At 40.7% G+C, this 27,758-nt stretch overlaps 1 protein-coding gene and 1 pseudogene across 2 annotated transcripts in view; both read left to right on the top strand.

Annotated features, from left to right (window-relative positions):
* Positions 1-21,012, top strand: part of LOC309667833 (uncharacterized protein) — a 29,686-nt gene extending 8,674 nt beyond the window's left edge. The window contains 4 exon segments of the mRNA XM_082476783.1: positions 6,366-7,443; positions 19,509-19,577; positions 19,579-19,651; positions 19,655-21,012. Of these exon segments, the coding sequence (XP_082332909.1) occupies positions 6,366-7,443; positions 19,509-19,577; positions 19,579-19,651; positions 19,655-20,467 (2,033 nt within the window). The 3' untranslated portion in view covers positions 20,468-21,012.
* An 11-nt stretch (positions 21,013-21,023) lies between these two features.
* Positions 21,024-27,255, top strand: LOC309637208 (olfactory receptor 51I2-like; annotated as a pseudogene). Its single transcript has one exon. The product of its transcript is annotated as an olfactory receptor 51I2-like (transcript).
* Positions 27,256-27,758: the final 503 nt, after the last annotated feature.

Raw genomic sequence — 27,758 nt, 5'->3', positions numbered from 1 at the left:
GGTAGTATTTTCTAACTGTAATAATAGTTGTAACTAACATTTATTATTTCCTTTGACCAGTCATGGTTCTGTTTTTTACATATATTAACACATTTTTATATTCAAAACAACATTATAAGGTAGTTACTTTTACCATCAATGGGAAAGTTGAAGCACAAAAATGTTTAGTAACTTACTTAAACAGCTAGTAAGTGGCAAAGCCATATTTCACATCCACATGCAAACTGACTCCACGGTCCCCCCACTCTTAACTTTAATGCTGTATTGCTGTATATAATATAAACTATATATATATTTATATATCTAGACTATATTTATATATAATATAAACATATATGTATATTATATATAATATAAACTATATAATATACATTTATACATGAATTAATTAACTTGTACTGGGGGACATAATTTAGTCAAACAAACAAAAAAACAAAACTCTGTTCTCTAGAAATTTTCAACCAATTTATGGAAGAAAAGCCCAAAACAAAATCTTCAAACCTCACAAATGTATTTCTACCTGATGTTCTTTCCCAACTAAGCATATTCTAAAATTTCTTTCTGCCCTCTGTCAACATTCTGCCCCAGCAGAAACTGAAAAGTGACTAGAATTGCAAAGGAATTATAACTTGTGTTATTTACTTAGAATTGTTTTAACTTGTAGCATATTTTTATGTAATGGCTTAATCCAGCAAGTTAATTATTTTTTCCAAGCTGGGTATATCCAAAAATTCTAGAAATTTTAAAGTGCATATTTCAATAATACATTAGTGTCACTCAGTAATGGTGGACCCTATAGCTGGTTTCAGATCCAGCAAGGAAGAAGAAGTAGTCATTCATATCTACAGGGAATTTAAGTGACTACAGTACCGGCTACTTAATAATTAGGATGATGTCAAAATCCTCAGCATATTTGACAGTAATATTTTTAGTCTCAATTATTGCTAGTCTTTATCTTCCTGATCTTTATATGTTGGAATGTCTCAGGACTTTGTTCTCAGACCTGTCTTATTCTTTGTTATATTCTCATTTTTGGTCATCTTATCTAGCATCGTGTCTTTAAATACCATCTATATGCTGGTAAATCCCAAATTAATATCTCCAGTCCAGACTCATATCTTACTGCCTGTGCATCACTATCTTCACTTGAACATCTAACAATCATCTTAGACTCATCATGTCCAAAACCATATCCTAATATTCACATCAAGGAAAAAACATTCTCAACCACAGTCTTCCATAACTCAGAAACTCTGCCTTTCAAGTTGCTGTGATAGAACACTTGGAGTTATTTCTGACACCTGTGTGTCTCTCCCATTCCACATCCAACCTTTTAGCAAATGCTGATGACTCTTTCTTCCAGGTATTCCAGATGTTGCTATCTGGAGTACAACTACTTTCTACTACCTCAACTGCTACCCCCATGATCCAAGCCATCATCATCTTGAACTTGAAATATTATAGTCTCCTGGTGGATCTACCTTTAATCCACTTTTGCTTTACAGTACAGTAAAGTAAAGTAAAGTAGAATTACAGTAAAGTACAGTAAAGTAAAATAATCCCCACCATAGTTAGACGGATTATTTTAATACACAAGACAAATCATGTCACTTCCTCTGCACAGCATGTTCCAGAAGCCCCCAGGGAACATTCACAGTCATTATAATATCTTGTAAGGATTTATGTGTCGTTGCTCCTCTCCATCATCTCAACTTCATCTCCAACTACTCTCCCCTTTAGTCACTCGACTCCACCCACACTAGCCTCCAGATATTCCCTTAAACTCACCAAGCATGCTTCACCTTCAGACTTTGCACTTGCAGTTCTCCTTACTTGGGATGTCCTTCCTCCAGATGCCCCCGTGGCTTACTGCCTCTTATCATGCAGGCTCTGCTCATGTGTCCCCTTACTACAGGGCCCTTTATATTATAAAAAATAATCATGACAACAACACCTCTCCCTCAATTCCTGCCTGCATTTACTCTCTCTTCCTTACCTACCTTGTTTTAATTTCTAGCACTTTCACCCTCTCCCCAACATATTACATACCTGTTTATTTCTTGTCTAGTTTCCCCATTACAAGGTAAGTTCTTTGAGAATAAGAACTCTTTGTTTCATTTATGTTGTCTTCCAGACCCTAAAACAAGGCCTGCCAGATAGAAAAATCATAACATCTCTGCATGGCGTGGCTCTATTTACCAATGAAGAGGTTCATTGCTTCCTCTCTATGCTCCAGGCACAACAAACAACTTGCATTTCCTTAGCCCTGATTGCTCTATCTCACTTTCAAGTCTTTGCACAAGCTGTCACCTCCACCTACAGCACCCTCACTCTCTCCCTTCTCCTGACTTAGAATAGAACTGACTTTCCTTCAGAGATGTTTTCACGACTTCTCAAGTCTGTCTGGTGTCCTTTTGAGGTGCTCCTACAGCACCTTCCTCATGACAGCCCTTTTTAGACTCTACTGTAACCATTCTCCCCACAGCAGACTCTGCCCACTTCTCAAGACCAGGGACCATGTCTTAGTCACCATTGGACATAAGTAAAAAAAGTGCAGATGATGTGGACTTACAGACTGGATTTTTGCTTGTTTTTTTCCACACATGACATAAGATGGGTCATGGAGAAAGGGAGGAGAGAAAGAGAAAGAGGGGCTTGGGCTAGAGAAGAAGGATGAGGTACCCAGAGTCCTAAACATGGGAAGGAGATGGAACTTCAGTCGTAAGAACTGGACAGTCAAGATGTCCTCACTACTTCTACAGAGGTTTCTCCCCCAGCACACCTACCACCCACTAACGTGTGAAAAGCCCCACTGTCCAACAATCCTAGAAACTTGTACGTTTCCATTCCTAGGAAGTGAGTGTGTAATTTGGACACTTGGGGAATGGGTGTTGCAGAGTAAATGTCATCTGTGACACAAGTGGACAAGCTCACCATGAATTGGAGACTTCCCTAAAAGCCAGAACAGTGGTGGATACATGGCCACTGTTGAAGTTACTTGAACCCAGAGTCCCAGTGAAAATCCTTAAAAGTCCTGTAAGTCCTATAAGGCCCTATATTATTCAATTCCCCATTACCTCTCCTATTCTATCTGCCTACTATTCTTGCCCTGGTTCCCTCTGCTCAGGCACACTGGCCCACCAGATACATTCCCTTCTCAGGAACTTTACTTGCAGTTTCTGTTCCTTCTTCCTGGAATGGTCTTCATCAAATATCTCCATAAATCTATTTCTCACTCCCTCAGGCTTCTGAAATGTTTTCATTATGTGTGGCCTTCTGCACATAATGTTGTGCAGGAGCTTCATTTAAAATTTCAACTACCCCCTGGATATTTATCTGCTCCCTTCTTCCCTTTATTTTTCTCCATAAGACTACCTAACATCCTATTTCACTTTTTATATCAACTCCATTTATTGTCTGTCCCCCTAACCAGAATACTGCATGAGGTTGGGGATTTGTGTGTGTGGCGTCTATTTTTCTTATTACATTGTGGGCCCCTGATAAATATTTGTTGAATGTGAATGAATAAAGAGTCAGAATATCTGGTTCTCAGACCAATATTATAATTCATTAACTATGTGATCTAAGCAAAGAGCCTTTATGTCATGTATTCTTTATCTGTGACCCAGGTGCAATGAAAAGTGGCTTCCCTACCTCAAAGTCTGTGTCATCAACTGAAAGAAAAGCTGGGAAAAGAAAAGCTCAAGAGGTACGTGACCTTATTTTGAATTATGGGACTACATTTTTGTGTACCCATCTCAGTATAGAGGCTGCGAACTCCTAGAGCCCAAGGACCTAACTATATACCCACGTTGTGTCTAGCAAAGTGGCTGATGAGGAAAAGTGCTAACCACTGTGGCTAACTGGAGTTTGAGTTACTTGGAAGAGCAGAAATAGATTGTCTAGAGCCCTATATGTGTAAGTGCGGGAGTCATGGCAGAGGCGGTGGGCCCCTGGTGATCTCCCCCCCACCCACCAGACTGAAACAGTGGGAAGCCTGTGGGAGTGACATACAAGTGACCATGGAGATATTGTCCCCTGTCTGGGCCCTCAGTCTATATTCCCCTAGCCTGTCCCCATGGGCTTCATGGGCAGAGTTATAAATAAACCTGTGCTTGAAAGGAAATGTCAGATTCAGCTGCATCTCAGCAGGACTGTACCATATTCAAGTGAGTGCATCCTCACTGGGGTCAAGCAGACCAAGGTCCCTGCCATCCTAAGGGACCTCGAAGACCCCACAAACTGTCTCATGGCAGGGGAAGGGGAAGCCCTTGCATCCCACACATACCTTCATGGGCCAAGACGAAATGTTCCAGAGCATTAGCTGACATCCAGAAAGGCAAGTGAGAGTAAATGCAACAACCACATTCAGACCCAAATTGAAGCTGAAACTGGGTCTGGCCAGGGGTCACTTTAGGCAGAAGGCCAGAGCACATAGGAGGGAAACATGAGGTCTTCTGGGATAGGTAACTGGGGAGATGTGATGATGGCCCCAAGTCTTAGGCTGTTACCAGCAAAGCAGAAAAGGGGCCCTGCGGAGAGAAGAGTCAGGGAGGTATCTGACTCTGAGACAAGCAGAGACCCTTCTGTCTGCCGGTGCTGATGCAGTAGCATCAGAGGCCCTGAGAAAGGGGAAGTGTGTTACTGTGCTCCCCTTGCTACCCTCCATGCCCGTAAGCATCTGCATCTGAAAAAGGCTTTTCATTCTCTGAGAGCAGCTGAGTGGGCCAAATCTGGGATCTAATATTTGCCAAGGAAAGTAGCTGTCATATCTTGACACATGCTCTGAGAATGGAGAAGAACAAAGAGTAAACAGAGATGTGGATTTTCTGACCTTTGAACCTTGGATCTGTTCTTCCTTGCTTATCCACGATGAGGATAATCCAATTTAAAATTTTAGTTTTCATTTTATCATATTATATTCTAAGACCTATGTTTTCCAAACTCTCTCCACTAAGGCCAAATAGAAGAGCATGTCCCAGTAGCAGAAAGGATCCAGGTTAGGAGTGAAGAAGAATCCTGGGGGGGTGAACAGGTTAACCTGAATACCACTGATGAAGACACCTGCAGAGTTTATTCTCAAGATTCAGAAACTCTTCTTGAAGCTAAGCCCTTAGCTCTTTAGAGACAATTAGCTCTAAATACCAGGGCACCTAGGGAGCCTATCAGGGATACAGTTTGATGATAGGTCAGAGAACAGGGTGAGGCAGAGCAACACCGTGCTTCCTAAAACAGAAATGTCTCGCCTAACATGAATGGTCAGCAGAGGTTCCAAGAAAGATAAAGCTCTAGGAGTATTAGGACTCAATCAAGTTCTCTTTGTGGCAGTGAGAGTGTCCTTAGAGGCAGCTTTTAAGTGTGGAGGAACCCATCAGCCAGGAACAGAGAGAAGAGCCTTCACAGAGACCATGCCTGGCAGCTAGGATCCTGCCAGCACCTCCATCTCCCGGGAAGTCATTGGAGGGAGCTACTGCCTTTCATTTGATGACCCCAGATAAGTTTCCTTGTTACCTTAAGAGATTGATTTTGGCCTTTTTTTTCTTAGTTTTTATTTTGTGTTTTTTTGTTTTTATTTTTATTTTTAATCACAATTGTGTTTCTTTCCTCTTCCACTGACCTTAGACCTGGGGACCTGGAATCCTGAAGATTTGCAAACAAAACAAAACCAAAAACCTCCCTATTCCCACTGTTTGGAGCACCTTTTATTCCTTTCTCTGTCTGCTTAATTTTTACTCATGTTTCAAGACTAAACAGAAGGACCATCTTTTTTCAGGAAGGTTCCTCTGATCGTGCCTTTCACCCTCCCATGCATTAAATGCACATCTTTTGCTAACACTTATCCCAAGATTCTAATATTTGGGTTACTTGTCTATCTTTCACCCTAGACAGGGCATCTGAAGGACAAAAGATGTGTCTTTGACTCTGTATCATCAGCATCTATCAAATAGCCTCCATATATAATAAGTCCTATAAGTAAATGCTTACAGATCCAATGAATGATTGAAGGGAAGGGAAGGGAAGGGTAGGGAAAGGAAGGGTAGAAGGAAAACACAGCCTCTCAGGAAGAGTTTCCTGGTAAGGTATCCCTTAGCACCTAGCTGAGAAAAGGGCAGCCCAGTATGCAGACAGTGAAGGTATGGGCCAGGATAAGGAGTCCAGGGAACTTGGGAAGGATAGATTTTGAGATAAGCATCATTCTCTCCAGGTTCCCTTTTACAAATGTAAATGGATTTAGAGAGTAGTGATTGATAAATGAATTTGAGCTGTCACTTTCCTCTTTGGCAGGAGGCTTCAAAGAGCGTTCTTATGAGAGAGCCCAAATGACTTGGAGAAGCAGGAAGAGACAGTAAAGGGGGAGAGCTAAGGTGCATTCAGTTGCCAGGTCTCCAGGGCCAGCCTCTCTGACTGTACTCCTTATCCTAACAGGCTAGCAGGCTGCCAGTGTGACCTCACCTGCTCCAGTGCCCCCTTCTCCGTGCCAGCTATGAGTGCCTGCAACTTCACACATACCACCTTTGTGCTTATTGGTATCCCAGGACTAGAAGAAGCTCATTTCTGGATCGGCTTCCCCCTGCTTTCTATGTATGCCGTGGCAGTGTTTGGAAACTGCATCGTGGTCTTCATCGTAAAGATGGAGCGCAGCCTGCACGTTCCCATGTACCTCTTTCTCTGCATGCTGGCAGCCATCGACCTGGCCTTGTCCACATCCACCATGCCCAAGATCCTAGCCCTCTTCTGGTTTGATTCCCGGGAGATTACCTTTGACGCCTGTGTGACCCAGATGTTCTTTATTCATGCTCTCTCCGCCATTGAGTCCACCATCCTGCTGGCCATGGCTTTTGACCGCTATATAGCCATCTGCCACCCACTGCGCCATGCCGCAGTGCTCAACAATAGAATGACAGCCCGGATTGGCATGGTGGCCGTGGCCCGTGGATCCCTCTTTTTCATCCCACTGCCTCTGCTCATCAAACGGCTAGCCTTCTGCCAATCTAACGTGCTCTCACATTCCTATTGTGTGCACCAGGATGTAATGAAGTTGGCCTATGCAGACACATTGCCCAATGTGGTCTATGGTCTTACTGCCATTCTGGTGGTCATGGGTGTGGATGCCCTGTTCATCTCTTTGTCCTATTTTCTGATTCTACGAACAGTTCTGCAGCTGCCTTCCAAGTCAGAACGGGCCAAGGCCTTTGGAACCTGTGTGTCACACATTGGTGTGGTGCTGGCCTTCTATGTGCCTCTCATTGGCCTCTCAGTGGTGCACCGCTTTGGAAACAGCCTTGATCCCACTGTGCATGCTCTCATGGGTGATGTCTATCTACTTCTGCCTCCTGTGATCAATCCCATCATTTATGGTGCCAAGACCAAACAGATCAGAACTCGGGTGCTAGCTATGTTTAAGATCAGTTGTGACAAGGACTTTCAGGCTGTGGGAGGCAGGTGACCCTTACCACGGCACTTTTATCCTTAATGGCTTGATATAATGATTTCCTAATGTTAGCTTAATCCCATTTGCCCATAAACACATCAGTGCTTTTCTCTGGTTGGCTTCCAAACACTTCCTCTGCTTGGGGTGAAAATGTTGAGGCTACCGTAATTCTTTTCCACAGGTAAAAATACTATTGACATCCTTATTATATATAAAGCTTAAATAATAAAATAAATCAATAGTAAAAGAACATAAAGAAGAGTGACAAAAAGTACAATTGGCTTTGAATCAAGGGAAAAATTGTTCTGACTAGTAATCCAAGAACCCTATAGTAAAACAATAATTACATGACATTTTTGCCTATTAAATTACAGTTTTTATTAATGAAAATTCACAATGAAAGAGTTTGTGTTGAAACACATATCCTTGAGCATCACAGCTGATGGTGTAATTGGCAAAATATAGCAAGAACTTTTTAAAAGTTACGTACTTTAGGGAATTCCCTGGCGGTCCAGTGGTTAAGACTCTGCGCTTCCACTGCAGGGGGCACAGTTTCAATCCCTGGTCAGGGAACTAAAGATCCCACATGCCGTGTGGAGTGGTCAATAAATAAATAAATGTTACATGCTTTAATGCTGTAATCTCACTTTTGAAAATTTATTCTAACGAAATATCCCTACCTATGAGGTAGGTACTATTTTTGACCCCCGTTACCAGTGAGAGAAATGAGGTTTACATTAACAAGAAAACTAAGTCACACAGTTTGTGGGTGCTGTGCCATGATCTGAAATTAAATTTCATAACCAAATACAGTTATTTAATGCCCATGCTATATTGCTTCCTGTTTAACATCTGTCATTTATTTCCTCAGCCTGTGTAAATCCTGTTTTCTCTCTGCTGTGCGCCTTATGAGGTGAATGACTGTATCTGTATTGAGAGGTAACCCTGCCCTGTTGTGAGCAACAAATCTAGGTGACTCTTCATGTTTTACAGTGACCCTTCACGTTCTACAGCCTGCTTCTTTCCAGATTAAGGGAGAATATATCTTCTCAATCATGTCTCCCTTTTTTTAAGTGTATTCTGTGTCTGTCAAACATTTCCAATGTCTGAGTTTCAACTTAGGTATAAGATATTATAAATTTTATTTTAAATTTTACTAAGTGTAATACCTATTTCTTTCATGTTTATAGAATCCCATAAACTCAGATTTGGAGATGTGAGAGGTTCCCTGGTCTTCTTTCCCACCAGTGCAGAAATCTGAATGCATCTTTTCTCAAGATGGGCTATTCCCATTGTACAGTTGAGAAGGTCTGATGAGAAGCTAAAATCTGAAGGCAATCATTGGGCCTATGTGTTCCCTCAGTAGCTTCACTGAACAAATCTTAGGTGGGGGATTAGGGTGGATAAACCATGGGGGAGACTCCAACCTGTGAGCTCTTTCTTAGGAGGAAGGAACCTCGGACTCTTGACCTCTCTCCTGGAGAAGGGTCTTCCTAACATATGTATCTGTGAGCATCCAGTTGTGATTCCCTGCCCAGAGGCAGTAGAATAGGCTCCAAAGTCTTGCAGCTAATCAGTGCAAGAAGACCAGGGCTGAGAGAAAGAGACAAAATGGAAGAAATGGATGATTTCCCTAAAGAAACAAAGGGGTGCTCATGCTCTGCAAAAGTGGAGATTCAGGTACTAGGCCTCACCCCAAATAATGAGGTCAGGAGCCTCGTTTTATGAGACTGAACCACCTATGTCTCTCCTCACAACTTCCATCCTCTTTTATTTTCCTGTGCATTACTCTACCTCAAATCATACCCTCCTGGCTATTGCCATATACCTAAGAGGATGACAATTTAATAAAGTGTGTATCTCGTGCTCCCAAATTCCTCACTGTTCACTGTAATACAATTTATTCATAGTCTATTGCTGTCTCCCCTACCCCTCCCTCTGCCCTAAGATTTTCACTTTTTTAAAAGTAGTCCAAAGAGTTATATTCATAGCAACACTATTCACAATAGCCAAAAATGTGGAAATAACCCAAGTGTTCTTCAACATATGAATGGATAAACAAAATTAGTATATACATACAATGGAATATTATTCAGCCGTAAAAAAGAACAAAATAATGATACGTTCTACAACATGGATGAATCCTGAAAACATGATGCTAAGTGAAACAAGCTAGACACAAAATGACACATATTGTATGATTCCACTTATATAAGGTACTAAAAATTCATTGAGACAGAAAGTAGAATAGAAGTTACCAGGGGCTAGGGGCAAGGGAGAATGAGGGGTTATTGTTTAATGGGTACTAAGTTTGGGATGATGAAAAAGTTCTAGAAATGGATAGTGGTGATGGTTGCACAACAATGTGAATACACTTAATCTCACTGTATTGTACACCTAAAAAAATTTGTTAGAATGGTAAATTTTATGTATGTTTTGCTATGATAAATAATTACCAAAGAAAGAATATAAAACATATCACCATCAATTTAATAACAAGAACATATTGAAATGATTGCATTTTGGATACACTGGGTTAAAGAAAATATATTATTAAGGTTTTTTAAAAAAGTATCCCAAAGAGGAAGATACTTAATTCCCATATTGAGAGGAGGGCAGATCCTTGGGCTGAGATTTAGGAGATCAGAACCCCTCTTCTGCCACTAAGCGGTGACCTTGTCTAAATCACATCACATCTCTTTGAACGAAGTTTGTAAACTTGATGATTAAATTAGATAAACTCTAAATCCCATCTCCATCCTAAATATTATGTGCTCTGAACATTAAGAAGCCAGGAACAATTCTAAAGGTCCTGCAAGTCTGAAGCTCTCCAGGGTCTCCTTGGGAACTGCTTTCTAACCCACATAAGAAAACCAGCCCCCTTCCCTGAGGTCACACATGCTATTTACCCAAACACAGTATTTATCAACTTGATCTCCTACTCCCTGATTCTGCCAATTATAGCTCTTTCCAAAAATCAAAACTTCTCTCAAAGACTGATGCTTTTCCACCCAGGAGATATTCACGGGCTCTCTGAAAGGAAGCCCCTTCAACAAAGAGAGCAAACCATTCTGACTCATCAAGTCAATTCACTCCCTGTGAGGTTCGTTTCCCTCTTCTGTTTATTAGGAGCAATGATAGAATCGACCCCTCAGTGATTTTGTGAGGATTATGTGCAATTATCCATGCACAACCCTTAGTGCAATATTTAATACATAGTATGAACTCAATAAATGCTTATTATTATTATCATCATCATCATCAGGGAGGAGGTGGATAATAATTCCTGCCTCTCAGGGACATTGAGGGGATAGAAATGTGGATTTCTGCCTTTGGCAAGCAAGACACGCAGATTTTTTTTAAACACTCATCTGATCACATTAGCCTGGGAGCTTGGAGTTTAGGACCTGGGCTTTTTTCCTCTCTCTCTCTTACACCAGTACCAGGACTAAGATTGGGAGATGGGATAAAGGAAGGGAGTGTAGTAGATAGGGGAGGTGGGACTTAAATGGGATTCAAATTGGATTGAAATGACTGATTTTATGCACTACAGGAGGAAGATCAACAGAAAGGCCATAGTTTTCGAAGCTGTCCCTGGAAAATGTGATCGCATCCTACAAGGTGACAAACTAAAGGGGAGTTATGACCATTGCTTATTGCTTGTTCACACAGACCAGGGTCCTGGGAGAGTGTTTGCATTTTGTTTCCCAATGACCTGGAAGGGCTTCCAGGAGGAGGGCCTCTGGGTGCATGGGGAGCTGAGCCAACTCGTAGAGGTAGTTCCAGGCAGCCCCTGCCATGAGAGACCTCTGGGTCTCAGGCAAGTGCTCACTGTAGTGAGAGTATCTTTCCCAGTGAATAAGGGTCTCCAGGGACTGAGGACCATAAAAGCACTGCCTTGTTCCCAGCCATGTTTATGTTGGCCTGGACAGTGGACAGCACCAGTTTAGGTAGCCAATTCCCCATGAGAGCCAAAGTGTCTGAGGTTGCCCCGTAAGCAGGACAGCTCCCATCACTCCCCAGTAATTACATGTAGCCCCCATCTCTGAGCAACACATCATTTATCTCACACTGGACTGACAAGAAATAAGGACAGAATGTAAGTTTGTTTGTTTGTTTTGGGGGATAGAGATTTCCTCAGGCTTTTTTTATTATTAGAAGAAAAGATTTACTCTCAATACACATTTAGGACCAGAGATTACCAGAATCAACATATCTGAGATTCTTTCCAATAATGATCACCACGAATTCTCCCAACTGGTGCCAGAATTCATGTCCAATGTCTATTTTTTAACGTCATTTAACATTAAACGTTCGAGGATAACTTACAATGTTCTAGGCTCTGTAAAAAAATGAAGAGGATACAAAAATAAACAATAGTGGATATTGTAGTGTGTGTCAGATATTATCCAAAGGAAAAGAGATAACAAATGTTGGCAAGGATGTAGAGAAAAAGGAACATTTGTGCACTGTTAGTGGGACTGTAAATTGGTGCAGCCACTATGGAAAACAGTATGGAGATTACTCAAGAAATTAAAAATAAAAATGCCATAAGCAAGCATTACCTCAAAGAGATATCTGCACTCCCATATTGATTGCAGCATTATTCACAATAGCCAATGTATGGAAACAACCTAAGTACCTGTCAGTGGATGACTGGATAGAGAAAATGTGATATACAGGTATATTACATATACATATTATATATATATAACATATGGAATGTTACTCAGCCTTTACAAAGAAGAAAATCCTGACATTTGTGACAAGATGGATGAAACTGGAAGGGATTATGTTAAATGAAATAATTCAGACAGAGATAGACAAATAGGGCATATTATCACTTATATGTGGAATCAAGAAGAAAAAAAGTCAAACTCAAAGAAACAGAGAGTAGAAAGGTGGTTGTCAGAGGCTGGGGTGGGGGAGGTGCAAATAGGGAAACATTGGTAAAAGAATACAAACTCTTAGTTATAAGATGAGTAAGTTCTGAGGATCTAATGTATAACATGATGACTGTAGTTAATAATACTATATTGTATAATTGAAATGTGCTAAGAAAGTATAACTTAAGTGTTCTCAGCCAAAAAAAAAAAATTGATATTTGAGTTAATTTGTTAATTAACTGCATGGTGGGAATCCAATTCTTTCACAATGTATATGTATATATAATCATCACATTGTACATTTTAAATATATTGCAGTTTTATTTGTTAATTATATCTCAATACATTCATAAATTAACTCAAAGTCAATCACTGACCTAAATGTAAAATTTTTTAGATGTAAGCATAAATCCATAAAACTCTTAGAAAAACATAAAAGAAAATCTTCAGGATTTAGGGCAAAGCCTTCTTAGTCTTGACACCAAAAACATAATTCATTTAAGGAAAAATTGATAAACTAAGCTTCACTAAAATTAAAAATTGCTGCTATGTCAAAGACTCAGTTAAAAGGCTAAAAAGACACTATACGGAGTGTGAGAATATGTATGCAAATTGCATATCCGAAAAAGGCCTAGTATGAAGATTATAAAAAACTCTGAAAATTCAACTAGAAAAAAAATCTAATTAAAAATTGGCAAAAAACATAAAGTGATATTTCATGAGAAAAGATACATAGATGCAAATAAACACATGAAAAGATGTTCAAAGTTATTAGCCAGTAGGAAATGAAAATTAAAACCATGGTGAGATATCAATACACGTCTACTAGAATGGCTAACTTTTTTTACAAATATGAAAACATCAAATGCTAGCAAGGATGTGGGGAAATTGGATACTTAATACATTGCTGATGAAATGTGAAATGGTATAGCCAGCCATTCTGAAAAACATTTTAGTAGTTTCTAAAAAAACTAAACATGCAACTGACATATGGCTGAACGTTTGCACTCTGGTATTTATCTCAGAGAAATGAATTATTTGCACTGAAAGCTTGTTCACAAATGTTTATAGTAACTTTAAAATAATAGCCAAAAACTGGAAACAACACATATGTTCTTCAACAGGTGAATGGTTAAACAAACAGTTTAACATGCCCTACAATATTGTTCAGCACTTAAAAAGAATAAACTATTGAAGATGATGGAGTAGGAAGAAGACCCTGAGCTTACTTCTTCCCACGGGTAGACCAAAATTACAACTATTTACAGAGCAACTATTTATGAGAATGACCTGAGGACTAGCAGAAAAGATTTTCCACAACTAAAGATATAAAAAAGAAACCGCAATAAGATGGGTAGGAGGGGCAGAGACACAGTGTAGTCAAGACTCACACCCCTGGGAAGACAATGCACAAATAGAAGGATAATCACAATAGCAGAGGTTCTCCCCAAGAAAAAAAATATCCAAGTCCTACATCAAGCTCTCCAGTTCAGGGGTCTTGCATCAGAAAGATGAAACCCTGGAACATCTGGCTTTGAAGGCCAGTGGGATTTGCATATGGAAGAGGTAGAGGGCTGTAGGAAACAGAGACTCTGGTCTTAAAGAGCACACACAAAATCCCCATGCTCTGAGTCCCAGCAGAAATTAAGGAAATAATCCCACTTACAATTACATCAAAAAGAATAAAATAACCTAGGAATAAATCTAACCAAGGAAGTACAGTAACAGACCTTTACTTGGAAAACTATAAGACTGATGAAAGAAATTGAAGATGACAAACAAATGGAGATATATGTGTTCATGAATAGGAAGAATAAATATTGTTAAAATGGCTATACTACCAAAGGCAACCTACAGATTCAACACAATTCCTATCAAAATGCCAGTGACATTTTTCACAGTACTAGAACAAATAATTCTAAAATTTGTATGGAAACATAAGAAAGACCCCCAATAACTAAAAGAATCTTGAGAAAGAAGAACAAAGCTGGAGGTATCAGACGTCCTAATTTCAAACTACACTACAAAGCTACAGTAATCAAAACATTATGGTACTGGCACAGAAACAGACACATAGATCATAGAACAAAATAGAGAGCCCAGAAATAAACCCACACTTAAATGGGTAATTAATCTATGACAAAGGAGGCAAGACTATACAATGGAGAAAAGACAGCCTCTTCAATAAATGGTGTTGGGAAAACTGGACAACTGTATGCAAAAGAATCATACTGGACTACTTTCTCACACCATATACAAAAATAAACTCAAAATAGATTAAAGACTTAAATGTAAGACCTGAAACTATAAAATGTCTAGAAGAAACATAGGCAGTACACTCTTTGACATAAATCTTAGGAATAATTTTTGGATATGTCTTTTCAGTCAAGAGCAACAAAACCAAAAATAAACAAATAAAACTACATCAAACTAAAAAGCTTTCCTTTGTACATCAAAGGAAACTATCAACAAACTCAAAAGGCAGCCTACTTAATGGTGAGAAGATATTTGCAAATGATGTAACTGATAATGGGCTAATATCCAAAATATACAAAGAACTCATATACTCAACATAAAAACAAACAAACAAACAAACAACCTTATTAAAAAATGAGCAGAGAACCTGAATAAACAGTTTTAAAAAGAAATACAGATGGTCAACAGACACATGGGAAGATGCTCAACATCATTAATAATCAGGGAAAAGCAAATTGAAACCACAAAGAACTACCACTTAACACCAGTCAGAATGGCTATCAACAAAAACAACAAATAACAACTGTTGACAAAGATGTGTAGAAAAGGGAATCCTCTTACACTGTTGGTGGGAATGTAAATTGGTGCAGCCACTATGGAAAACAGTATGGGAGTTACTCAAAAAATTAAAAATAAAACTACCAAATGATCCAGCAATTCCACTTCTGTGTTTTTATTCTGAAGAAAACAAAAACACTAATTTGAAAAGATGTATGCACCCCTATGTTCATTGCTGCATTATTTACAATAACCAAGACATGGAAGCAGCCTAGGTGTCCATTGATAAATGAATGGATAAAGAAGATGTGATATATATATATATATATATCACATCTTCTTTATCCATTTATCCTTCTTTATTGTGTGTGTGTGTGTGTATGTATATATATATATATATATATATATATATATATATATACATACACACAATGGAATATTACTCAGCCATAAAAAAGAATGAAGTCTTGCCATTTGCAATAACATGGGTGGACCTGGAGGATATCATGCTAAGTGAAATAGTCATACAGAAAAAGACAAATACTATATAACTTCACTTATATGTGAAATCTAAAAAACAAAACAAACAAACAGAAACAGTCATAGATACAGAGAACAAACTGGTGCTTGCCAGAGTGGAGAGGCGTGGAGGGATGAGTGAAATAAGTAAGAGAGATTAAGAGGTATAAACGTCTAGTTATAAAATAAATAAGCCATGAGGATGTCATGTACAGCATACGGAATATAGTCAGTAATACTGCAATAACGTTGTATGGTGACAGATGGTAACTAGATTTATCATGGTGATCATTTTGTAATGTATAAAAATATCAAATCACTATGTCAGACATCTGAAACTAATACAATATTGTAAATCAATTATGCTTCAATTTTAAAAAGGCATGAACTATTAATACATGGAATAAGCTGGATAAATCTCCAAATAATTATGCTGAGTGGGAAAAAAATCCCAAAAGATTATATACTGTATCACTTCATTTATATAACAGTCTTGCATTGACAAAATTATAGAGATAAAAAACACACTAGTGATTGCTAGGGATTAAGAAGGGGATGGGGAAGGAGGGAAGTGGGAGTGGCCATAAAAGAAAAAAATGAGGGAGCCTTGTGACGATGGAAATTTTAAGTATCATGACTGTAGCAATGTCAATATCCTTATTTTGATATTGTACTATTGTTTTGCAAGATATTAATTTGGGGGGAATTGAGTGAAGGATACATGGGATCTCTGTATTAAGTCTTACAACTGCTTATGAATCTATAACTGCTCAAAAAGATTTTTTAAAAAATCTTAAAGTGTCTCAGGTTCTGCTATGGCATTCAGAATTCTTTGCTGTAAGTGACGGGCAGCCAACAAAGAAGTGGTTAAAAGGATGGAGATGGGGTTGACATGAAACACACACGCTTTAGAATGGTCTCTCTGGCAGGGTGTGGCTGTAGGAGTGGAAGCAGGTAAGAGAGCAGATGGGCTGGGCAAGACTCTTAGAGATGGCACACTTGATGGCCTTTGTTTCTCACTGTGAAGTTAGGAGCAGTAACAAATTAGCTACTGAGAGTAAGATGGCAGGTTGGATAAACAGCTTGAGAAGAATGGTGACAATTTAAAAACTGAAAGGAAAATTATGGAGTACTGTTAAAGTCTCAGCTCAGGTTAATGACCATGACTTTGAATGTAAGATTTCAAAGTTGAGTAATTTTTCCTAAGTTTATTGATCACCTCTGGAGGAGAAAGGGAGACAGACTGGGCCCAGTTCATGTGTGAGAGTGCAGCCAAAATCAAAGAGGAGAAAAGTCAAATGTGTTCATAGAAAGCAGCTCCAGGTGAATGACTGTAGTCCAAATTGATATAGGAAAAAGCTGAGGTCAGAGCTCTCAAGAAAGTGAGAAAGAAGGGACATAGAACTTGTATGTGGTGAGAAACTGAGCAAGAAACAGAGAAGAACTTGAACCAGTTCTTTCTTTCTTTCTTTCTTTCTTTCTTTCTTTCTTTCTTTCTTTCTTTCTTTCTTTCTTTCTTTCTTTCTTTCTTTCTTTCTGGCTGTGTTGGGTCTTCGTTGCTGTGCATGGGCTTCTCATTGCGGTGGCTTCTCTTGTTGCAGAGCACGGGCTCTAGGCACACGGGCTTCAGTAGCTGTGGCTCGAAGGCTCTAGAGCTCAGGCTCAGTAGTTGTGGTGCACGGGCTTAGTTGCTCTGCGGCATGTGGGATCTTCAGACCAGGGCTCGAACCTGTGTCCCCTGCATTGGCAGGCGGATTCTTAACCACTGCGTCACCAGGGAAGCACTGAACCGGTTCTTAATGGCTCTGCAGTTCATATACTTTCCACTAAGTTCCCTCCTTTTTGAACCTGTTGGATTCAGCAGTTCAGCCCCAGGATAGGAGTGTGGGCAGAGTCTGTGCTAGCCCCAGTCTGGAGCTACAAGCCTAGAGTCATGGAGTCTGTCCCAGAATGAGACCTGAGAGTTTAGAACAGGGTCTGTGGGCCTTTCAGAAGTCTGCCCTCTCCCCACTTGCTCTAGGAAGCCTTCCCTGATTCCCTCTGCCTGGGTTAGGCCAACACTACTAGGCTCCCAACACATCACTCCATAGCCCCCACCCTCTACAAAAACTGGCTGCTCCTGCCAGATTCATCCTGGGGCCTGGCTAAGAGGAGGCTGTCTTCAGGAATATTGTCTTGGAAGGGTTTCAAATGCAAACGGGCTGTTAAAGCTGATAGTCTTTGAAGATCATTTAAACTTGGTGGGGTATTGTAGAATCTATGAGTCTGTCTCATTTTCCCCCTTATTGCTTGGTTCCTCCAACCACTTCCTGGTTCCAAAAGCTAGCCCCAACTTGTTCACTCCTCAGGGACCTGAGTGGAGTGACTCCTCTGTGGCTCAAGCCTGGCCTTCCCTGGAGATAGGCACTGCAGCTAAACATCTCAAAGACATCCTGGGCTCTTGCAGGATGCGGAGTGGCAGAACAGCTGGGGACAACAGCCAGGTTGAGTAACCTGGGCCCTCAACACACCCTCTTCTCCACTTCTGGGATCGGTGGCCACCAGCACCTCACCCTCCACCATCCAGGGGGAGGTAACAGTGGGAAAGGTCTGGAAGTCAGGCAGAAGAAAGAGAAATAACCAGTCTTGAACAATAGGAGACAGTAGTGCCATCTTGAGAAGAGGCTCTCAAGGAGGCTACCTTCCTGAGGGTCAGGAAGCTTACAGCTCAGAGAAGAAGTGGAATCCGAGTCCACATTTCCAGGGAGAGCTGTGCTCGTAGTCTCTGCAGAGAGGGAGTAGATGAGGGGAAGTGTCAAGTTCTCTCGGCATCTGGTATTCATTTTCCTTATGTATTATCAACCCATTTTATACTCGAATATCAAAAAGATTAATGTGGTTCATGATTTCTTTATTTCAAACAATTTTATAAAGAATTTTCCTCTCTCTTTTGAATAATTCCTTATCTCAAAGAGTGTTTTTACATATCTTTAACTTGTTTTATCCCTTATAATTGTTTACAAAATATGTCTGCACAAGTTCTGTGTTGGAACCTCTCTGTTTGTTATTTGTTTTTGAATGGAGTGAGTTCCATCAGGTTTGGATATGTGCTTAGAAATAGTGTCTGAGAGAGAAGGGATGGAGGACTCCAGAACTACACTGTCAGCAACTTTACTTCACTGTATTTTCTTTAAAAGGCTTCGACCAGAATATGCACAATCCTCTGCTCCAGAGGCACAATGCTTGTCACCCTCCTAAAATAAAGAAAAAAAGAGAGGTCAGTCCTACTTTCAGAGTGAGTTGATTATGTTGGCCAGATATGACATAACTGTAGACCCCAGGATTCAGACTAAAGCCCCTTGTAGTTCTCTGACCTATTTTTGGTGGATTTTTCATCTCTGCTAAAAGATATTTGTGAGGCTGTTTCCCTTACATTCTTTTATTAACCTACCTTTAAAGAGTTTTTTGTTTGCTTATTTACTTGTTTTGTTTTGTATCGAGATTTAAAGGAAAATCCAAGAAAAACAGTTATAATAAGCCCATGCTGTCAACCTTTCAGGCTTCCACAGTATGTTTGCAATTTATTTCCATGAGGCCACTGCTTCTTGTTTAAAAATAGAGTGTTTTTTATTAGACTCTTTACGATCATCTCACATTTTTAAAGAAAGCACTGCTGTCTTCAATATGTGAAGAGATCAGCATTTCACATATGAAATGCTACTTTTGTAGTCAGTGGGTTTAAATTATACTTATTCTCTAGTTTTCTTTTAGGTGGAGTACATTTTTTAATCTCTTTCACATTTCATATTTGCTGTTGTGTGTGAATCCATGTCACCTAATATCAGAGCTGGTGTTTTTCCAATGTTTTTGTCTTGTCTTAGTTTTCTGCCCAGATAGAAGAGGTCCCCTCTTTCTGAAGAACTCATCTGTGCCCCAAGGATGCTCCCTTCCCAGTCCTTTGCCAACATCTCCTTCTTCCAGCCACCTGCTTTCCTAATGATTGGCATCAGGGCTGGAGGCCATTCACGGCTGGATCTCCATCGCCTTCTCCCCCATGTACACTGCGGCCCTCACTGGAAACTAGCTGATCCTCTCGGCTGTGAGGAGGACCCCCAGCCTGTACCAGCACATGTACTACTTCCTGTCCCTGCTGGCCCTCATCGGTGTGGGCCTCACCTTGTCCACAATGCCCACCACGCTGGCTGGGCTCTGGTTTGACCATCGGCTCATCAGCTTCAATGCCTGTCTGGACCAGATGTTCTTCTTCCACTTCTCTGTGGTGGAGTCCTCAGTGCTCCTGGCCATGTCTTTTGACTGCTTTGTGGCCATCTCCAACCCCCTGTGCTATGCAGCTGTCCTCACAAACAATGTCATCATCAGGATTGGGCTGGCCATTCTGGCCTGTGCTACCCTGTCTCTCTTCCCAGTGCCATTCCTACTTAAATGTCTGAACTTCTGCCCTAATAAGACCCTCTTATCCCATTCATTCTGTTTCCATCCTGATGTGATGAGAAGAACCTGTGCTGACATCACCATAAACATCCTCTATGGGTTCTATGTGGTACTGTCCCCTGGGGGCATAGATTCCCTGCTCATTGTCCTGTCCTACACTCTCATCCTGCCCACGGTCCTGGGGCTGGCCTCTCCCAGGGAGCGCATCCGGGCCCTCAACACCTGTGTCTCCCATATCCTGGCCGTCTTTGTCTTCTTTATTCCAGGTATCACCATGTCCATGATCCACCATTTGGGGAGGCACCTGCCCCCCATTGTACATGCCTTTGTTGCTTATGTGTACCTGCTGGTGCCCCCTGTGCTCAACCCCATCATCTACAGTGTCAAGTCCAAGCCCATCAGGGAGGCTGTGCTCAGGGTCCTGAGGGGGAAAGGTCAAAGTTGATGATGCAGGATGCCTGCAGGATTGGGGCCCTGAAAAGAGTTTGGTAAACCAAAAAAATAAACTTCTGGATAGATCAAGTCCCACCCATAGCTTCGTTTTGGGCATCTGGGAAAAAAGGTGATAGATAATTATGAGAGACTTTCATTTATTTATTCTCTCATTTATTTCACATATATTTTCTCAATGCTAACTTTTTTCACGTCCTATGCTAAGTACCAGGAACACAGAAATGATTTATAAATGGTCTTGCCCTTCAAACATCTCACCTTTGAATATATATGAAAAATACCCAAGGGGGACTTCCCTGGTGGCACAGCGGTTAAGAATCCGCCTGCCAATGTAGGGGACATGGGCTCGATCCCTGGTCCAAGAAGATCCCACATGCCGCGGAGCAAGTAAGCCCGTGAGCCACAACTACTGAGCCTGCGCTCTAGAGCCCGCGAGTCACAACTACGGAAGCCCACGCGCCTAGAGCCCGTGCTCCGCAACAAGAGAAGCCACCGCAATGAGAAGCCCGCGCACCACAACAAAGAATAGTCCCCGCTCGCCGCAGTAGGAAGGGCAAGGTGCAATAACATGCCCTTTACCTTGGAGAAGGTATGCTGACAGGACACAGAACACTAAACCTATAAGAACTTCACTGATGTGTCAGGCGACCTAATATTTGAGGACTTTACCTCCCACTCTGTGATGTGCATGTGTCTTACCAGGGTATTCAGAGTACTTACCACTTCCTGGTTTCCAAAACCTTTGTTAGTTATCTCAATATCTATGTCCAAACATCATGTTCCTTCAGTTCTTGAAAGCCCTTTTGGTGAAAAGCATCTTTCCTTCTGTGACGTAGGCATTGCTTCTTTTCTCATGACCTACTGAGTGTTCCATCTAGTTATTAGTCACAAGTAGTCTCACCCCCATGTTGACTAACTCTGCCTCTTTCCAGCAAATAGAAAGATACTCTTTTTAAAAATGAGGTGAACAGTATAGATGGGTCACTGAAGCATGTCAGTGAACCTTTTGAAAGTATGTCTTAGAGAGGGCTGGGCTAGATAACCAAAGGGTCTCTACATTCCAGAGAGTTCTGATGGCTCATGTCTCTAATCTCCCTGGGTTTTCCTTTCTCCTGAGAGCCCCCTTCAGCCTCCTCCATCTTCCTTACCCTCTCATCACATGTTCCCATCCCAGGGGTGAAGCTCAGTAGAGAGTAATTTCTCTGTGACACAAAGCCTGATGTCTCTGGAGATGGGCTGCATTTCCCTGCAGCAGCATAAAAGAGGAGTGTCTTGGCTGCAGGGTCTTCCTGGGCTTCTATAGGATATGGTACAACAAAACAGCCTGGGGAAGCAGCCAGGGTGAGTAGCCAGGGCTGAGACTCAGACCCTTCTCTATGCCCAGAGTCCTGGAGGGCACCTCTTTTACCTCCTCCTCTCCTCCTCCAAAATAAGAGTCAAATAGAAATAAATGACAGAAGGCAGAGGTAGCAGAGAAATATGGAGACAGGAGGTATTGAGTATCCTCAGTGGTAGTTTCATATTCTGCATAAGGAAGAGATCAAGGAGACTCTCTTGCTGAGGCTTCTGATTAGCTCAGAGAAGGGCTCAGAGTCTCAGACTCTATTTCTAAGAACGACGCCTATATTGATGATCTGAATTAGTAATGGTTAAGGATACAAAATCTCTTCTGGGCTGCCATTCTAGAAAAATAGAAATGTTCATGCTTGGCAATACACAAGCATAGTCTGCAAATTGCTCTAGTAAAATTTTCATTCATTCATTCATCAAAACAACCAAATTCCCAAGATATACCATACATTGTGCTGAATGGAGCCTTATCAATATAAATCAGAAGTACTGTTCTTGGGAAGCTCAAGCTAGCTGAGAGGAGCGAGAAATCAGAAATTACCATGTAAATGACTGAATGATTGAATGGGGTTTCTAAGAGATATGAATGAACAAACAGCAGGGAAGAAAAAAATGGTTGGGCATGGGGGAGGGTTGTTTAGCAAAAACAAAAGGTTAGGAGCAAGAAAACCTTAGGGGAAGGGTATTTAGAGGAGGGAAGAAAAACAGAATAAAGTAAAGAGGTGGGAAAGTAAAAAATAACTCTATTTCAGGAACACTGGATCTTGCAGTCATAGAATGCCAGAATTAGAAAGACGGATAATCTAGTCCAGTTCCCTTTTACAGATGAGGAAATTGAGCACCATAAGGAGAAACTGACAAATTTTTAGTAAGCCTGGCACCAGGGTGCAATCTGTGACAAAGAGATTTGGAAGAACAAGGTATTTTTTGGCAAACAGAACCAAGATTAGATCATTCTATGCTCTCTCCTCACTAGACACCTGACTTCTCCAAGCCTCAGTGTCTTCACTGATATACATGGAGAAAGATCTATCTCACGATGTTGTTTCAGAGTTGAGGGAATTCGTTGTTCATCAAAACTTGACTAATTTCTAATATGTGTCTTATATAACCAGCACAACTCAATGATATAGTGGCATAGCTGGGTCCAGAAATCTCTTCTCTAATTCTCTACATTAAAATAAGTTGAAATGCATCATATCTGTTTCATGCTGTATGATAGTTTTACTCCAGCAATTACAAACCATGGAGAGAAAACCAAGGGTCTCTGCCCTTGCAGTTGCCCCAGAGATGCTAGAGCCTTGAAGGAATGTACATCCAAGTGACAGTACAGAGCTTCAGCTGAATGTGCTGATGGACTGGCCTAGAGAATGATTAAGAAGTTCAGTGGAGCAGGGATATGCCAATCTCAATGTGGTGCCTTAGGAAAACTGAGCTGATTAAAGCAGTTCGAGAAATCTGCAAGAGGAGGGAAGTGGTGGTGTATGTAGAGAGAAATGATACCAGCCAAGCAGCCACCCTAAGAAACCATAAGAGAAATGATGAGATTATGAGCAATTGAATTAGGGGCCGAAAAATGGGAAGGAGAGCACAGATATAAGGCATATTGGGCAGATAGAATGAGTTGATGAAAAGACATCCATTAGCTTTAATTCTATGCAGATCATCCAATGGTAAGATTGTAAGTACACATATGTCTGTGAGAGCCCCCATCACACTTCTCAAAGCAGAGTATGGATAGACCCAAATACTTGAGATTCATTGTTGACCTGTTATGAATTCATTTTTTTAGACATTTCACCAAACACTTCATTGGAAATTTCTTCTATGCCCAGTCATCCATAAATCAAATATGTTTCTGATTCTATGATGCATTATTGTCTGGGATAAGACCTCAACCACACTCCTCTTCAAAATCAACCACTGATCCTACTATCTGGAGGATAAGGAAACACAAATTTTCTTTTACTTCCTCTCCTTTCATGAGTTTGTAGATTTGATTATTGGTTCTGTCATTTATTTATTCAAACAAGCAAATATTTGAGAATCTGCTCTGTTCCAGGCACTGCACTATGCAAGAGCTATGCGTCAGCAAATAAAACCATATGGCTGCTGTATTCATGGCCCATACAGTCTAGCAAGAGAGAACAAAAGATTTCAAGGAAAGAAGCAATCATAAAATTATAAAATGTGTAGAATGGTATAAAGGAAACTAAGAACGTGTGGGGTGAGGATAATGGGTAGGGTATGTGGCTCTGGGCACCTCCTTAGTGAAGGTCATCTCAAATGGTCTCTGAGAAAATGATATTTAAGATCTAAAGACTGAGGAGCCAGCCATGAGAAAAGCAAAGAGAGGGATATTGGATGAACAGAAAAGCCCCAAAGAGAAGAAGTAACTTGGCCTTTTTAATAAACTGAAATAAGGTCAGTGTGGTTAAAGAATACTGAGCAAGCGGTAGCCCGTTATGTGATAAGGGTGGAGAGTTAGGCAGATACAAGATGATAGAGGTTGGGAGGGATAAACTGGCAGATTGGCACTGACATATACACACTACTGTATATAAAATAGATAACTAATAAGAACCCTAATAGCACAGGGAACTCTACTCAATACTCTGTAATAGCCTATATGGGAAAAGAATCCAAAAAAAAAAAAAAAAAGAGTTGATATATGTATATGTATAACTGATTCACTTTGCTGTACACCTGAAACTAACACAACATTGTAAATCAACTATACTCCAATAAAAATTTTTTTTAAAAAATGATGGGTCAATATCATCATATGTCATCATATCACAAGCGTTTTATCAGAGTGCACTGGGGAATGATTGAAGGGTTTTAAGCAGGGGAGTAAAGTAAACCAGTCTCTTCCCTGAACCTCAGTTACATCGTCCCTAAAGTAGGGATAGTAATCCCTTCAGGGTCTACATCACAGGATAATCGTGAAGATTAAAGGCATAATATACAGTGAAAGATTTAGAGAAATACAACATGTTAGACAATAACAACAAAAATCATGTCTGTGGTGCTTTGCACTAAAGACAATTTTTCACATACTTTGTCTCACTTAAAGAAGAGGTCACAGAAAAGAATATTGGATTTGGAATGAGAGAGACTCAGATTCAATATCCAGGACAATAATATATGAGCTGTTCATTCAGTAGTCAGCCACTAGAGCTGAGTCTCAGTTTCCTCATCTGTATAATAGGAGGGGGAAGATGGCCTTGTCCAAAGTCTCTGTTGATTCTGAGATGGAGAAATTCAGTCAAAAATGCTTAAGTGCAAAGCAATTGATTTATTATACTCAAAAATGTATCATACAAAATCAAGAGCAAGAAAAACGTGTGACCTTAGGAAGACCTGGTTTCTGGAAGTGCAAAGCCATCTCCATGGGGGAAAAAAAGGAGCTTCTCACTCTTTCAGACACTCTCTCTATGGGACTACAGGAACTCTCATCTTTGCCTCTTTCTGCATATCTGATTCAATTATCCTTATCTCTCTCCAAACAGGTATTCTCCTTTTCTCCCTATGCACATGGAAATAACACATCCTCAATTTGGTCAACAAGTAGACAATGACCAGTTTCTCTGAACTCTAATCACTGTTTCCTGCAGAGAAATTTCATTTCATCAGCTCATACCAGAGCTCAATGTTAAGGATGATGAACTTTTGCAGGATAGATAAGATTATGTAATAGTGACATGACTCTTAGGGTCCAATACTGTGGATGAGAGGGAACAGCCTTAAAAAGAAATTTATGATTTTTATAATAAAATGAGAAAATCTAGGCAAATGCATTAGCATAGTATATGGAATATAATATAATAGGGAGTCAGTGAAGATTTAAATTGTTATCATTATTAGGTTTTAAACATATTGGTGAATGGTACAACCAGTTATGGAATTGATTTTTAGAATTTGGATTCATTACTAGATTTTTCTTTCCTATCATCCTGGATCCTCTAAGTGTCTGCCCAGATTAAAGAGATCACATCTTTCTGGAGACCTCGTCTGTCCCACAAGTATGCTCCCTTCCCGGTCCTTTGGCAACATCTCCTTCTTCCAGCCACCTGCTTTCCTGATGATTGGCATCAGGGCTGGAGGCTGTTCATGGCTGGATCTCCATCCCCTTCTGCTCCATGCACACAGCAGCCCAGCCCTCACTGGAAACTGCCTGATCCTCTTGGCAGTGAGGAGGACCCCCAACCTGCACGAGCCCATGTACTACTTCCTGTCCATACTGGTGGTCACCGATGTGGGCCTCACCTTGTCCACAATGCCCACCACCCTGGCTGTGCTCTCGTTTGACCATTAGCTCATTGGCTTCAATGCCTGCTTGGTCCAAATGTTCTTCCTCCACTCTTTCTCCATGGTGGAGTGAGGACTGGCCAGTGCTCCTGGCCATGTCATTTGACCAGTTTGTGGCCATCTCCAACCCCCTGCGATATGCAGCTGTCCTCACAAACATTGTCATCTTCAGGATGGGGTTGGCCATTGTGACCCATGCTACCTTGCTCAAAACTTCTGCCCTGGCAATAACGTCCTGTCTCACTCATTCTTTTTCCAGCCTGATGTGATGAGAAGAGCCTGCAATGAGATCACCATCAATATATGCTATGGGTTTTATGTGGTACTGTCCACTGGGGGCATAGATTCCCTGCTCATTGTCCTGTCCTACACTCTCATCCTGCCCACAGTCCTGGGGCTGACCTCTCCCAGGGAGCACATCCAGGCCCTCAACACTTGTGTCTCCCATATCCTGGCCGTCATTGTCTTCTTTATTCCAGGTATCACCATGTCCATGATCCACTGTTTTGAGAGGCACCTGCGTCCCATTGTACATGCCCTTGTTGCCTATGTGTACCTGTTGGTGCCCCCTGTGCTCAACCCCATCATCTACAGTGTCAAGTCCAAGCCCATCAGGGAGGCCATGCTCAGGGTCCTGAGGGGGAAAGACCAAGGCTGAGGTAATTATGAAATATCGCAGGGTCTGGGTACCATAAAAGACACTTTCTATAGCCTCATAGGAACCTGCTACCCTCAGCAAACACTGAAAATTCCTAGTCTATGCTAATACAGTGGGAAGACCATCAGGCTTCTTCATGATACAAATGGATGTTCACCATTTACTTTGTACTAGAAGCAGTGCTGAGGATTAAAGACTGAGAAATATATTAAATATGGTCATTTCTTTATAGAAACTCACAATCTTGTGCCAGGATAAAGGCATGTAAATACACAATTAGACTGTAGACTTATACATACCATAATAAAGTTCAGTGCAAGAGATTACTAGGGACTGCAAATCCGTTCTTGCCAGAACTGTTCTGGGAAGATCGGACAAACCTCTACAAAGGGGAGAATGTTTTTATTTCATCTTGAAAAAATATATAGGGTTTTTCTAGGCAAATTATGAATTAAGAAAGAGGAAAAAAAAAAGAAAGAGGAAAATCTAGGGAAAAAACACATGAAAAAGGCATTTTTAATTTTTTCATAAAGTTTTATTGAACAAGTGAATAAATAAATGTGTTGATCATGTGATATGGTACCACCCACCTCAGCACTAACTCTTCTTGTAACCCTCTCAGGAATGTCCTTTTCTCCAAGAGACCCCCTTGCTTGACAGATTCCGTGATGAAGTCTGACACTGACAATTGCATCTTCTTCTATAACACCATTTCAGATCTCCACCAGATTATCCATACCCTCATTCTTCAACTTTGTTAGAGTTAAAAGCCCTACATCCTTGTTGGCTCCCTTAGGAAGGGAAATGGCAAGTTCTGCATCAGCTCCATTCCCTTTGGCTCAAATCTAAGATGAAAAGCTGAGTTGCCAGGGGAGTGGGCAAGAAGTTTGAAAGTACTTTGTTTAAGAGATGAACAATGAGTATCAACTCTGAAATCCTAAACCAATGTTATAATATAATCCTT

This window comes from Balaenoptera physalus, assembly GCF_965194825.1.
Source record: "Balaenoptera physalus genome assembly, chromosome: 10".
NCBI lineage: Eukaryota > Metazoa > Chordata > Mammalia > Artiodactyla > Balaenopteridae > Balaenoptera > Balaenoptera physalus.
This window is presented reverse-complemented; position numbering and strand designations above follow the sequence as displayed.